The 14,626-nt window shown below is 43.1% G+C and overlaps 1 protein-coding gene across 12 annotated transcripts in view; it reads right to left on the bottom strand.

Annotated features, from left to right (window-relative positions):
* The window catches only part of MSI2 (musashi RNA binding protein 2), an 845,284-nt gene extending 838,270 nt beyond the window's left edge, over positions 1 to 7,014 (bottom strand). For 3 of the 12 annotated variants that reach the window (XM_077482423.1, XM_077482428.1, XM_077482430.1), the window contains exons 1-5: positions 6,639 to 7,013; positions 6,351 to 6,391; positions 6,002 to 6,083; positions 4,108 to 4,192; positions 587 to 628 (exon numbers count right to left, since the gene is read on the bottom strand). In XM_077482423.1, the coding sequence (XP_077338549.1) occupies positions 587 to 628; positions 4,108 to 4,192; positions 6,002 to 6,083; positions 6,351 to 6,391; positions 6,639 to 6,700 (312 nt within the window). In that variant the 5' untranslated portion in view covers positions 6,701 to 7,013. Of the gene's footprint in view, positions 1 to 586; positions 629 to 4,107; positions 4,193 to 6,001; positions 6,084 to 6,350; positions 6,392 to 6,638 lie in introns of all 12 variants that reach the window. The other 9 variants (XM_077482420.1, XM_077482432.1, XM_077482422.1 and 6 more) reach the window with 5 other exon arrangements.
* Positions 7,015 to 14,626: the final 7,612 nt, after the last annotated feature.

The following is a 14,626-nucleotide window of genomic DNA, read 5'->3' as shown; positions in this document are numbered from 1 at the left end:
ACCAAATACTTTACACATGGCTGTCCACATTTAATCATTTCTAAAAATTCTTGTCTTAAGCCAAAAGCAACACCGATTGGATCTGGTGCAAAACTGAACTAGTTTAGTAGTGCACAGCCTACTATTATAATTTAGGCACCACATTCAATCTAATGGCTTTTTGTCAAAATCGAAATTTCTGGAGGACAGAAAACTAAGGGTACTTTGTATTTGAAGTCACATTCACATCTGAAGTATGACATAACAATACATTCATAGGTTGACCATTAATACACAAACACCATGATTGTTCAAACATGGGCTATATTTTATTAAAAGCAAAAAACAGCAAAATAAATAAATAAATAAAATCCCCAGTAAACCTCATAACACAAGCACAGTTTAGCCCAGTTAGCAGATAGTTAAAGTGGAGAGTCACAGCACAGCTCTCTCCTGTAGTTTCCCCAGCCATATGCTGATACCCTTAAGACGCCATGCGGTCCAGCTTTATAAGCTTTCATCTCCAATTCCCTGCTTGAAACACGAACTGCCTGGTAACAATGACTCTCTGTGTGCCGAAAATCCTATTATTGATCCTTCTACTTACCTTGGGCTGTGCTCTTCTGGGAAATGCAACTTTAGGGTCAATCTGAAAGGACGGGACACAGGAAAAGAAAAAAAAAAAAAAACAGCAGTTAGTGACTTGCATTCACTTGTTTCCACTTTGAGATTAATGGCTCATATTTAAGGGTGGTATAATGGACATCTGTCACTTAAATGTTGGAACGACATTTTAGCGTGTACTGTAATGCTCTGCAGCCCTGACAAAGTCAAAGGGGTTACTAGCCTACTAGAACTGCCACAAAGCTAATGTGCTCTGTTTGTATCTTACAGAAATGACATTGATTTCCTTTATTACAATGTATTGAAAAATTAGAACTGCCGAGCACACAAGAGACCCAGTGATCGCCATATAACAAAGTGCTTCTCTCTCGCTCAGCATGTCGAACAGATGTTTGAGCCCCACAGCTAAACGTAAAGTTATTTGCATGTACACCATAATGCACCACTCTGCAGAGGGATGTGCAAACAGTTCTGGATAGAAGCAGTCACCCAGCAGATTAATCTGTGCAAAAAGGGAAAAAAAAAAACCTCAACCCCTTCACAGCCACAGTCTGAGCGCTGTCTGCAATGCAACCTGCTGCCGTCTCTACCTAATCACTGATAACATGTACAAATACAGATGCCAATACCTGCTTCAAAACATAAGTCCCTTCTGTTAAAAAACACCACATGCAGTCTATTAAAGTTTAGTAATAAGTGGATTTTCCCCGGAGAACATGAAATAAGCAAATGTTGTGGCTGCCAAGAAGCTATGTGTAAGCTTTGAAAATGTTTCTGAGATAAACACAGAAGTCTAAGCAGCTCCACACAAGGATCTGTTTTTTCTTCCACCCTCCATTAACCTGGAAATCACATCGTCACGTTTAATAATGCAACAGTATGGCCACACTTTCTAATGTGTTAGCAGAACAAAAAGCAACAAGTGAAGTAGATGGCTACATAGATCTAGATGTTCATCATAAAAGACACAAAAGTATGTGACAAAACAGAAAAAGCACATGTTTTTCTTTTCAAACACTTCACACAAAAGACCTTAAAAGCTTTTTGTTTAATAAAGCAAAAGAGTTGTGTACAGCACCACACATTTATTCACAATTCAGCTTTTCTGATTTGATACATTTGACCTGATATAGCGACTACAATAATCTAGTACATGTTAATAAAATATGGCTGTCTCAGGTACAAAAGCCAAAACACAAATCAAAGCCACCTTGGCCAAAAACAGTTTTTTGGCACGTCACAAAAAATAAAAAATTAAATAAACTAAAAAACACAATAGCTGGAAAACTTTGTGGCTGCACTAAAACAGAATACTGCCGCTCGATACCAACTAATACAAATTGCCTGGGCTATCCAACCCATGCTTATTAAATCAGGCAATGAGCAATGTGCAGTAAACCACAGCAAATAGCATTTGAAATTGAAATCTAACAGGTTGCTATGGGCAACTGAAAATTGGCATTGCTTGCTTTACTCCATTAAATAAAAAAGCTCAGATGTCATGCCGTTCCAAGGATCTACCGTGTTATATTCAACCTTACACATGAGCCATTAATCTAGGCTATTCCTTTATGAGACACACACACAGTAACATAACATTTTGCAAATCCTTCCCACAACAGTATTATAAGATCAGAAAATAAACAAAGGGGAATGCAACAAGTGAGGTATTTGCATGCAGGCAAGCAAGAAGTGATGTCCACATGTAAAATTTTATTTAAATCTGAAGATCCCGGAATTTCAGTGGAACACTTTATTAGGTCTAATGATTACAAATTCATCATCATGGGTTATCATGCTACCTAATGAGTAGTTAGTAGCCATGGTCAAAAAAGATGCTTTAGCTGATTTTCTAGAAGTATGTAACACCCTTTCAAGCTTGCATGGAAATTACTCACCTCCTGCACCCCCCACTACTATTACATTCAATAATCATCTACCAAGAAATAAAATGAGTTAGTCAGAGACAAATTCTACTTACTGTATCTACAAATCCTCTAGGAAAAAAAGTACTATGACACTATTTCTGAGGTTTGTGGGCCATTACCTAAAATCAAAGCTTTTAACGTAAGCGTAAACAAGAGCGGTCACTCCGAGCCAAAGCCCAACCGAGCTGCCTCCTGCACTGAATGTTGAAACACGAGTCAAAAGACTAGATAAAGCTACATTAACAGTAATCAAGAATGTGGTGACAAATACAAAACATACTATTAGCTTTTGCAGCCCGTTCTGCTTTGCTTTACTGCTGAAGCCTCTGGAAGCCTGAACCTGGGCCTAAATGTTTAAAACACATCGCCTACCCAAAAATTCTCTTTAAACAATATCTAGATTTAATCCTTGGCATGAGACTGAGCCATTCTTATTTGTCAAAAAAAGTTTAACGTGAAATAAAAAGAATAGGAGGGAGAAAAGAACAATGACTGCACAAGAATTAACAAAACAAACAAAAAGGTGCAACTGTATAAACATTTGCACACACAGTTTTTTTATTTATTTATTTATTTTTTTTTTTTAAAGCTTAATTGAACTTTTTATACTCAAAAAACTACAAAAGGGTACTCTTCAGCTGTTCAGATGACATCTAAGAGAGCTGCATAAAATGATATACCTATAAAAAGTGTGTACATTATACATAATGAATAGATATGCAAACATGTGCATACTAACTTCTTCCTCACATTCCTTACAGCCCTGTGCATGTTATTTTAGAAGCTCATCTCTATGCTCAGGTTCCATTTTTTAATCTAGGACAAAGCTTGCTGCATGAACATACAGTTAAAATTGTGACATTTACCAGTTGTTAAAAAAAAATCCTTTATCTAATCAGTGTAATTAGCTCACCTTTCCCTCCTCATTAAGCACGATACCAGCAATACAGGAGATCTTTTGTCAGCGTCCCTTTTCCAAGCTTTGTGAAAGCATAATTAAACTGGGTAATAAGGTGCAAAAAAAAGGCTGTGTTTTTTTTCCCTTTGCTTTGTAAACACAGGAAAACAGAAGTGAGATGCACTGACAGCGCTGGCTGATCAGCCATAGTCACTGAAAACTAAGCTTATGCAAATTTCGCTCTATAAGTTGATGCTAAGGGTAAAATATACATGCTAAAAGAAAATACTAAAATGTTCCTAAATTAATAACACACAGTAAAAAACTGAGTGTCCTAGTAAGTCTACCATACCTAAACTGACGCCAGGAGATTGTATTACCTACAGACACTTGCTCACACAAAAACAAATCAGCATGGCACATTTTTAAACCCATATATTAACCAGCTACACATTACTGATGCCTAGCAGAAATAATGGTGACTTGACAGCAGCTATTTACAGCTGGTAGTAAATGGGGTGAGCAGATAAGAAAAAAACCCATACAAAAAAACTTTAGCCAACTCTAGAAAGTGCCTGGCAAAGACAAAAAATAAAAAACTGCACAAAAAACACACACACACACACACACGTCAACAAAAACTGAACAACTGAATTTGAAAAATAAAGCACAACATACCGTCTTGGAATCTAATTCATGGTGGGGTTGAGCTAATACTTTATCTACACTTGCAGGATCTGCAAACGTAACAAAGCCGAAGCCTCTGAAATCAGACAAAGAACAAGAGAAATGACAATGAGTGCTAAACATGAAGCACAGATGCAACGTGAAAATTAAAACACCACACATATTAACAAATTAAAAAGAAAAAAAGAAAAGCACGCATTAGGGTGAAAAGCTAGGCACCCTTGTGTGTCCTCAAAGCAGCAGTATAAAAATTGGCATTGGCACAGAGAATGCCAGCTGGATAGGACAACAGTACAGTTTTTGGACAAGTTTTTATTCCTCTTACAGTTCCCTCTGTTAGTGAAATCCTGAAAAAGGGGTGTGTGGGCTAATAAAGGGTGAATATAACATGGATACAGTATTACAGGCACAAAGATAACACTAGTTAACCATGTCTGCAACAATGAACAATTCAGAATTCAGCACTCTGGGTGACACCACACCTGCCAGTTTGGCCAGAAAGGAGAGTGGCCCTAAAAGTATAGGGGCTACTTGATGGAGACGAGGATGGCCCTAAATGAAAGAGGGCTATTTGGAGACAGGGGTGGCCCTAAAAGTAAGGGGGCTACTTGATGGAGACGGGGGTGGCCCTAAAGGTAAGGGGGCTACTTTATGAAGACGGGAGTGGCCCTAAAGGTAAGGGGGCTACTTGATGAAGACGGGAGTGGCCCTAAAGGTAAGGGGGCTACTTGATGGAGACGGGAGTGGCCCTAAAGGTAAGGGGGCTACTTGATGGAGACAGCGGTGGCCCTAAAAGTAAGGGGGCTACTTGATGGAAACAGGGGTGGCCATAAAAGGGGGCTACCTGATGGAGATGGAGGTGGTCCTAAAAGTAAAGGGGCTACTTGATGGAGACGAGGATAAACATAAGGGGGCTATTTGGAGACAGGGGTGGCCCTTAAAGTAAGGGGGCTACTAGATGGAGGCAAGGGTATCCCTAAAAGTAAGAGGGCTACTTGATGGAGATGAGAAGAGCCCTAAAAGGATGGAGACGGGGTGGCCCTAAAAGTAAGGGGGCTACTTGATGGAGAAGAGAGTGGCCCTAACAGTAAGGGGCTACATGATGGAGACGAGAGTGTCCCTAATAGGAAGGGGGCTACATGATGGAGACAAGAGTGGTCCTAACAGGAAGGGGTCTACATGATGGAGATGAGAGTGGTCCTAACAGGAAAGGGGCTATATGATGGAGATGACAGTGGCCCTAACAGTAAGGAGGCTACATGATGGAGACGAGAGTGGCCCTAACAGTAAGGAGGCTACATGATGGAGAAGAGAGTGGCCCTAACATTAAGGGGGCTACATGATGGAGACGAGAGTGGTCCTAACAGTAGGGGGGTGACATGATGGAGACAAGAGTGGTCCTAACAGTAAGGGGGTGACATGATGGAGAAGAGAATGGCCCTAACAGTAAGGGGGCTACTTTATTAAGAAGAGAGTGGCCCTAACAGCAAGGGGGTGACATGATGGAGAAGAGAGTGGCCCTAACAGTAAAGGGGTGACATGATGGAGAAGAGAGTGGCCCTAACAGTAAGGGGGCTACTTTATTGAGAAGAGAGTGGCCCTAACAGTAAGGGGGATACTTTATGGAGAAGAGAGTGGCCCTAACGGCAAGGGGGCTACTTGGTGGAATATTGAAGCGTAGCATCTCATCAATACTGGCGGGCAGACGTGATTGATTGTTTTTAGAGTGAGTAAACCTCGGAGGTTTTGGCAGCAAGTCAGTGAGACGAGGGGGGTGTGTGCCTGCACAGACGGAGATCGCATCTTCCCCCTTTAGCCCACTTGTCCAGAGGACATCGCTTCAGGAGAGTACAAAGAAGTTTTTTTTCCCCCTAAGCGAGCTTACCTGGACCGTTTGGTGGTGGGGTCTCTCATCACCATGCACTCTCGGATTTCTCCAAATTTGCTAAAATAGTCTCTGAGGCTATCTGTGCACAAGCATAAAAAAGGACATGACGGCCGTAAGTAATAGGTCAGGCGTAAAACACATCCCACACACCCCCCTCAAATCCATCCCATGCCCAAAAGAGCCCCAAATAGCGACAGGGGTCGAATAGAGGACTTGGAAAGCAGAAATAAATAAATAAGCGGAGAGAAGAGAGAGAAGTAGGAGAGGAGAAGAGGGAGAAGACGGTGGAACAAAGAGAGCCAGGGGGAAAAAAAAAAAAGGGGGGGTGTCACCGGTGCCTGCTTACCTGGGGAGGTCTGCCAGCTCAGGCCGCCGATAAACATTTTACTAGAAGGGGAGGAAAACAGAACACAAGTCAGCACAGATGTCAGATCGGCCATTTTGACGTGTAACTTACAAAAGGGAGAGAGAAGAGAGGAGACAGAGGGTGAGGATGGAGCACACAGATGACAGGGGAGGAGGAGGCCCCACTCTTCTCAGGGAAGGTGACTGTCAACAAGCAGAGATGTGGGGACAAGCCTCCTCTGTGTCCTTGTCCTTCCTACACACACACACACCATCCCATACAACTTACCCGGGGTCGTGCTGAGAATCATTCGGACTCCCAGAGCTGCTCTGGCTCCCATCTGCCTCCATGTCCCCTTTAAAACTGTTTAGGAAAAAAAAAAAAAAAAAAAGAAAAGCTAACTAGTAAAAAAGAAGCCGGTGTTCCTATAAAAAGCCCGAATGGAATCCAACAGCAGCCGCAAACTCTAGTCAGGGAAGACTGTCAGTAGCCCCACTCACACACAGTGACAGCAGGCTGTCCTCACTCCTGCACTGGGACTCGCTGTGTGTGTGTGTATGTGTGTGTGTGTGTGTGTCTCAGTCACACAGGGAGAGAGGCAGCAGCTAAGCGAGGAGCCGCTAAGAGAATATTATTGAGCCGGGAAGAAGCTCGTCACACGTGGGATCAGCTCCACATCGCCACGCCTCCTCCCGCCCCCCGTCCGCAGCCCCGCCTCCTCTCCCCAGCACGACGGCCATGGGCGGGTTCCTCTCCTATGACATCACACTGCCTTCCTACCTGCCTGGAGTGCCTACACATCCCCGGCGTCCCTCTAGACGTGTGTGCTCCTTATAGCAGGAATACAGGCATACCCTACTTTTTAAGTACACAATGGGGTTTATTTACTAAAGCTGGAACGTGCCAAAGAGCTTCCAGGTAGGTTATATTACCAAAGCGTAATTGAACAAGCTGGGGTTAGAAGCTCATTGGTTTCTATGCAGAAGTGAGCCTGATTTTGCACTTTCCAGCTTTAGTAAATAAACCCCATTGTGTACTTAAAAGTGAGGTATGCCTATATATACGGTTAGAACAGTGATTCTCAACCAGGGTTCCTCCCAAGGTTGCTAGGGGTTCCTTCAGTATTGGGCGATTTCTGCCTCTTGGATAAGTTCCCATTGACACCATTGATCCTTTTAGCTATCTATAAGGAGGTCATTCTTCCCAATGACCACAAGTGTAAGGACCATTCTTCCCAATGACCACAAATGTAAGGACCATTCTTCTCAATGACATCACACTAATGTATCATGTGTTGTAGATTTCTAATTTTTAGCAGAGGTTCCTCGAGACCGGAGGACTATTTCAAGGGTTCCTCTGTGTTGAAAAGGTTGAGAAAGGCTGGGTTAGAAGATCGAAACAGTAGTGTATTTTGTTTGCTTACAGAATTCTTATACAGGCATACCTCACTTTTAAGTACACAATGGGGTTTATTTACTAAAGCTGGAAAGTGCAAAATCAGGCTCACTTCTGCATAGAAACCAATGAGCTTCTAACCCCAGCTTGTTCAATTAAGCTTTGGTTATATAACCTGGAAGCTCATTGGTTTCTATGCAGAAGTGAGCCTGATTTTGCACTTTCCAGCTTTAGTAAATAAACCCTATTGCGTACTTAAAAAATTCTTGTATCTGTTTATGGTGACAGTATCGAACCAAAAATCCAATAAATTGAATTGGAAACAGCGTTCATTGGTCAAAATCGTCGCCCACATTAACCAATCCACAATCCAATAACCACATTAACCAATCCCCCAAAAAAAATTCTTTAAAAGAGCAATCGATTTCATACGTAGTGTTGACGTCTCACGTACAAGTGGGGTCATCTATTAGTTCCACTCATGTGTGATAATGTTCAAGAGATGTTTTACAGACGACCTTCACACCAACAAATAGAATATCATTTGTGCGCAAACGATACCACGCAATTTTTGTTTACAATATCGATATCAGGTATTACTTTACATTGTAAACTGTTGGTGCTATATAAATCTTTAATAATTATGATACCTGCTGGGCATCGACGAGTAGAAAGTCGGCCAATCATTAGCAGAACGTGAAAATTTTCACCCAATTTTCTTATTGTATATTCCTACCATTACATATGGTACATACGATCCAAAAATCAGGGTTTTTTTTGGTTACTAGTCTCAGATCAAAAATAAAGAGTTTACTAAAGTTCCAAAAATTTTTGGACAACAGCATAAAAATTCGTAAGTGATGTAATGTTTTGTAGCGTGTTTGTATTGTATTTTCACACGTCAACTGTACTGATTAAAGCCTGGTACACTCAACGAGATTATCAGATTATTATTATTATTATTATTATACACGATTTATATAATTCGCTATTGTCACGCAACTGGGTGGGCTCTGGGTGCAGTACTCTGTGCCCCGAGTTCACCCTTTTTTTAAGCCAATTAGAGCCTCACCCATTGTAATCAATGCATCCAGCACCCCGCATGTAGATTAGGGGTGGGATGAATGAATGGAGGCGCAGCGTTCCTGCACCCCTAATGGACAGGCTGCTAATCTTTGGAAGTGATGTAATGCGTTGGTTGTAGTGTATTTTTATTGTATTTTCAAATTACAACTGTACTGATTAAATTAAAAATCGTCCAATCTGGTATTGTACAAGAAAATTTTTCATGTTTGTCCCTTCAGAAAATTTCGGGCGACTGTGTACTGGTGATCAGATTATTGTACGATGACTTTAAAAGGGGTATTTTTTGTACGATATTCCAATCATGTGTATGGGGCTTAAATAAAAATCGTACAACCTCGTATCATACAAGAAAATTTTTTGTGTTTGTCCCTTTGGAAAATTTCAGACAACAGCTGTGAACTAATAATCAGATTATCATATAATCACTTTGAAAGCGGTATTTTTTGTATGATGTTCTGACCTTTTTCCTGCTAGCTCATTGGATAATATCAGAGTTATTGTTAGTTGTCGTTATCAGCTCTTGAAAGTTGCGCACTAACCATCAGATTATCGTGCGATCGTTTAGAAGGCGGTATTTTTAGAACATGTTTCGGATCGTGTGTACAAGCCCTTATAAGCGATCGTACAATAATTGGATCATTAGTACATGGCTTTCAAGAGCTGTTCACGACGGTTTACCCAAAATTATCGGAAGGGACAGACACAAACATTTTTTCTTGTACGATGCCAGACCTTTACGATTTTTCTTTATTCAGTATAGTATTCTTCCAAAAAAAAAAAAACAATAAAAAAAATCAGAAGAGCAAGACCACGCATGCTCAAAACTGAAAACTAAACTGAAAACAAGAATACAATACATGACATCACTTTTTTGTATATAAAAAATAATAATAATGGAAAATATAAAATAAAAAAAATACCAAGATCCATGTTTGATCTAGGTCAGTGCAAGGGTTATGCTCTTACAGGCAGCAAGCCCCCACCAAGCTCATGTGTTTGAGAGGAGCTTTCGAGCAGAAAAGATGCCTAAGTGCCCAAAAATGTGCAAAAAGGTGTGAAAAAGTACATAAAAGCTCAATAAAGCGCAAAAACACACACAAAAAAGGAAAAATTAGCTGAGGGCAGGGTTTGTGAAAAAAAAAAAATATGCTCAAAATAAGCTCAATAAAAACATGCAAAAGAGCACAAAAAAGCACAATTTTCTTCAAGCTTAGGCAGAGAAATAAAAGCTCAAATGCCTGTAAAAGCAGTATTTTTTTTAAGCTGCAGTGTGCATGATCCCTTAGTGTTTGGATCTAGGTCAGGGTCAAAGGTCAAGGTCAGGGTCATTTTTTTTTTTGACAGGATTTTTTTTTTCTTTAAATTAGTACCAGTGTCAGTGTGTTAGGTAGGATAAAGAAAAAAGGAAAATACACACTATTGTTTTTGGGCTGTACTATAGATACAAACAACATCTAACATATACATTTGAGGAATCACTGTGATCATCAGGAGCAGGAGAATTTATTTGGTGGTGTTCTTTGGTGGTAGATTATGGTAGTAGCAAGAAATATACAGCTACATTTAAAAATAATTTTTTTTTTTTTTACTATTTTGGAGACATCCATTACCATTTACCACAAAAAAGAAAGCCCAATTTGTCCTAAAAAAAACGAAAAAAAAAAAAATATATGAAATATAATCCACCTGGATACGCAAAGTAGTTGTGATGATATGTACAGCTTTACTAACACATGCCAAAGCTGCAAAACTTTGGTATTTAGATTTGTTTTACCCTTTACCCATTTCTACACTTTGTTTTACCCTTAGGTGTGAATGAGGTTAAGGGACAATTTACAATGTAAAAACACAGCCCAGATGCTTTTCTGCATGCATGTTTTTGATACCTTTGTGTGCATTTTTCCCTTTTTTTCTTCACTTGACGTAAGGACATGTATATTCTGGTGTGTTCCGGTGTGTTTTTGTCTTACCGCGTTTCAGCACAGTGCACAGTGCAGAAAAAATGCCGCACGTGGTACTTTTTTTCTGGACCTGGAACACAACAGGAAACTGACCGCACTGGTGTGAACTATGCCATTAGAAACCATGTAAACTACTATCCATGCAGGTTTGTTGCAGAAAAAAAAAATATGCACTGGGCTGCATGTGGTATTAATCAGCCCTTAATTCTATGGAACTCTTTACACCGACCAGTTGGAATTCAGTTGCGTTTTTAAGGCCTGGTCAACACCTATCCAGGTTGTGGTTGATGCATTTTTCAGGTGCGTTTTGCTTTTTTTCACTCGTGTTTTGACATGTGTTTTGCTTTTTTAGGAGGTGTCTGTTGTCTTGTGGGAGAAACCAGAAATATGTTATTTTAAAAAATAATAATAAATTGTCTTCTATTGCAGTGGCGGCTCGTCCATAGGGGGCGCCCGGGCGCCGCCCCCCTCCAGACAGTCAGTCACAAAAAAAAAAATTGAAAAAAAAAAATTTTTGTTTGAGCGCCGGACACACAGCACTATGTGAAGCGCCACGTCAATGCAATCACAAGATTGCAGACGTGGCGCTTCATTTGCGGGGGTTTTAACCCGCCTTGTGGAGCAATGATAAGTGCCGATCTGCATCCGCCCGGCGCCCATAGGTTTACTATACTATGTGCTTTGAGTGACAGACTAGTTAGTATGTCACTTCCGGTTTTCCCTGTGTCAGACCAGTGCACCGAGCGGAGGAGTGAACTCTTGCACTTGCCGCTATGAAACTCTAAACAACAAGGTAGATGCTGGAAATCCGCAGGAGGGGGGCAGAGCTGAATAATTCCACTGACACAGCCAGACGAGGCACAGCAACACCAGTGGAGATATTAGAATCACTGACGATCAACACAAGGCTGGTCTCCTTATTTCTACAGGATGGATGGAGGGGGAGGTTTCACACGGGCTGTATGTTTAACAAGTGCTGATCGTCAATGCTTCTATGATCTCCACTGGTGTTGCTGTGTCTCGGTTTGGCAGTGTCAGTGGAGGCTCTTGTTAAGCACACAGCCCATCCTGTATATATAAGGAGACCAGCCTTGTGTGACTGACTACACACCGAGATAAGACCACAGCCAGTCTATGGGGCAAAGGAGGAGTCACAGCTGCCTATCACTAGCCATGGATTCCTGCTCAGGACAGAGCCTCATTAACAGACATGTAAGTCCTCATCAATGATCTGTGTGTGTCCATCCATCCATCCCACTCACTCACTCACTCACTGTCCATCCATTCATCCATCCCCCTCACTCACTCACTGTCCATCCATCCATCCCACTCACTCACTGTCCATCCATCCCACTCACTCACTGTCCATTCATCCCACTCACTCACTGTCCATCCATCCCACTCACTCACTGTCCATTCATCCCACTCACTCACTGTCCATCCATCCATCCCACTCACTCACTGTCCATCCATCCCACTCACTGTTCATCCATCCCACTCACTGTCCATCCATCCATCCCACTCACTCATTGTCCATCCATCCATCCATCCATCCCACTCACTCACTGTCCATCCATCCCACTCACTCACTGTCCATCCATCCATCCCACTCACTCACTGTCCATCCACCCCACTCACTCACTGTCCATCCATCCATCCAACTCACTCATTGTCCATCCATCCATCCCACTCACTCACTTTCCATCCTTCCCACTCACTCACTGTCCATCCATCCATCCATCCATCCCACTCACTCACTCACTCACTGTCCATCCATCCCACTCACTGTCCATCCATCTATCCCACTCACTCACTGTCCATCCATCCATCCCACTCACTCACTGTCCATCCATCCATCCCACTCACTCATTGTCCATCCATCCATCCCACTCACTCACTGTCCATCCATCCCACTCACTGTCCATCCATCCCACTCACTGTCCGCCCATCCATCCATCCATCCCACTCACTCATTGTCCATCCATCCCACTCACTCACTCACTCACTGTCCATCCATCCATCTCACTCACTGTCCATCCATCCATCCATCCCACTCAATCACTGTCCATCCATCCCACTCACTCATTGTCCATCCATCCCACTCACTGTCCATCCATCCATCCCACTCACTCACTGTCCATCCATCCCACTTACTCACTCACTGTCCATCCATCCCACTCACTCACTCACTGTCCATCCATCCCACTCACTCATCACTGATCTGTGTGTGTCCATCCATCCATCCCACTCACTCACTCACTGTCCATCCATCCCACTCACTCACTCACTGTCCATCCATCCATCCCACTCACTGTCCATCCATCCCACTCACTGTCCATCCATCCCACTCACTGTCCATCCATCCCACTCACTCACTGTCCATCCATCCCACTCACTCACTGTCCATCCATCCCACTCACTCACTGCCCATCCACCCCACTCACTGTCCATCCATCCCACTCACTGTCCATCCATCCATCCATCCCACTCACTCACTGTCCATCCATCCCACTCACTCACTGTTCATCCATCCCACTCACTGTCCATCCATCCATCCCACTCACTCATTGTCCATCCATCCATCCATCCATCCCACTCACTCACTGTCCATCCATCCCACTCACTCACTGTCCATCCATCCATCCCACTCACTCACTGTCCATCCACCCCACTCACTCACTGTCCATCCATCCATCCAACTCACTCATTGTCCATCCATCCATCCCACTCACTCACTTTCCATCCTTCCCACTCACTCACTGTCCATCCATCCATCCATCCATCCCACTCACTCACTCACTCACTGTCCATCCATCCCACTCACTGTCCATCCATCTATCCCACTCACTCACTGTCCATCCATCCATCCCACTCACTCATTGTCCATCCATCCATCCCACTCACTCACTGTCCATCCATCCCACTCACTGTCCATCCATCCCACTCACTGTCCGCCCATCCATCCATCCATCCCACTCACTCATTGTCCATCCATCCCACTCACTCACTCACTCACTGTCCATCCATCCATCTCACTCACTGTCCATCCATCCATCCATCCCACTCAATCACTGTCCATCCATCCCACTCACTCATTGTCCATCCATCCCACTCACTGTCCATCCATCCATCCCACTCACTCACTGTCCATCCATCCCACTTACTCACTCACTGTCCATCCATCCCACTCACTCACTCACTGTCCATCCATCCCACTCACTCATCACTGATCTGTGTGTGTCCATCCATCCATCCCACTCACTCACTCACTGTCCGTCCATCCCACTCACTCACTCACTGTCCATCCATCCATCCCACTCACTGTCCATCCATCCCACTCACTGTCCATCCATCCCACTCACTGTCCATCCATCCCACTCACTCACTGTCCATCCATCCCACTCACTCACTGTCCATCCATCCCACTCACTCACTGCCCATCCACCCCACTCACTGTCCATCCATCCCACTCACTGTCCATCCATCCATCCATCCCACTCACTCACTGTCCATCCATCCCACTCACTCACTGTCCATCCATCCATCCATCCCACTCACTCACTCACTGTCCATCCATCCCACTCACTCACTCACTCACTGTCCATCCATCTCACTCACTCACTGTCCATCCATCTCACTCACTCACTGTCCATCCATCCCACTCACTCACTGTCCATCCATCCCACTCACTCACTGTCCATCCATCCCATTCACTCACTGTCCATCCATCCCACTCACTCACTGTCCATCCATCCCATTCACTCACTGTCCATCCATCCCACTCACTCACTGTCCATCCATCCCACTCACTCACTGTCTATCCATCCCACTCAC

The sequence above is a fragment of the Lithobates pipiens genome, unplaced genomic scaffold (genome assembly GCF_037356315.1).
Source record: "Lithobates pipiens isolate NorthernLeopardFrog02 unplaced genomic scaffold, aLitPip1_a1.2 Scaffold_16, whole genome shotgun sequence".
Lineage (NCBI taxonomy): Eukaryota > Metazoa > Chordata > Amphibia > Anura > Ranidae > Lithobates > Lithobates pipiens.
Note: the sequence above shows the minus strand (reverse complement) of the source record. Positions and strands in the feature narration are given on the sequence as shown.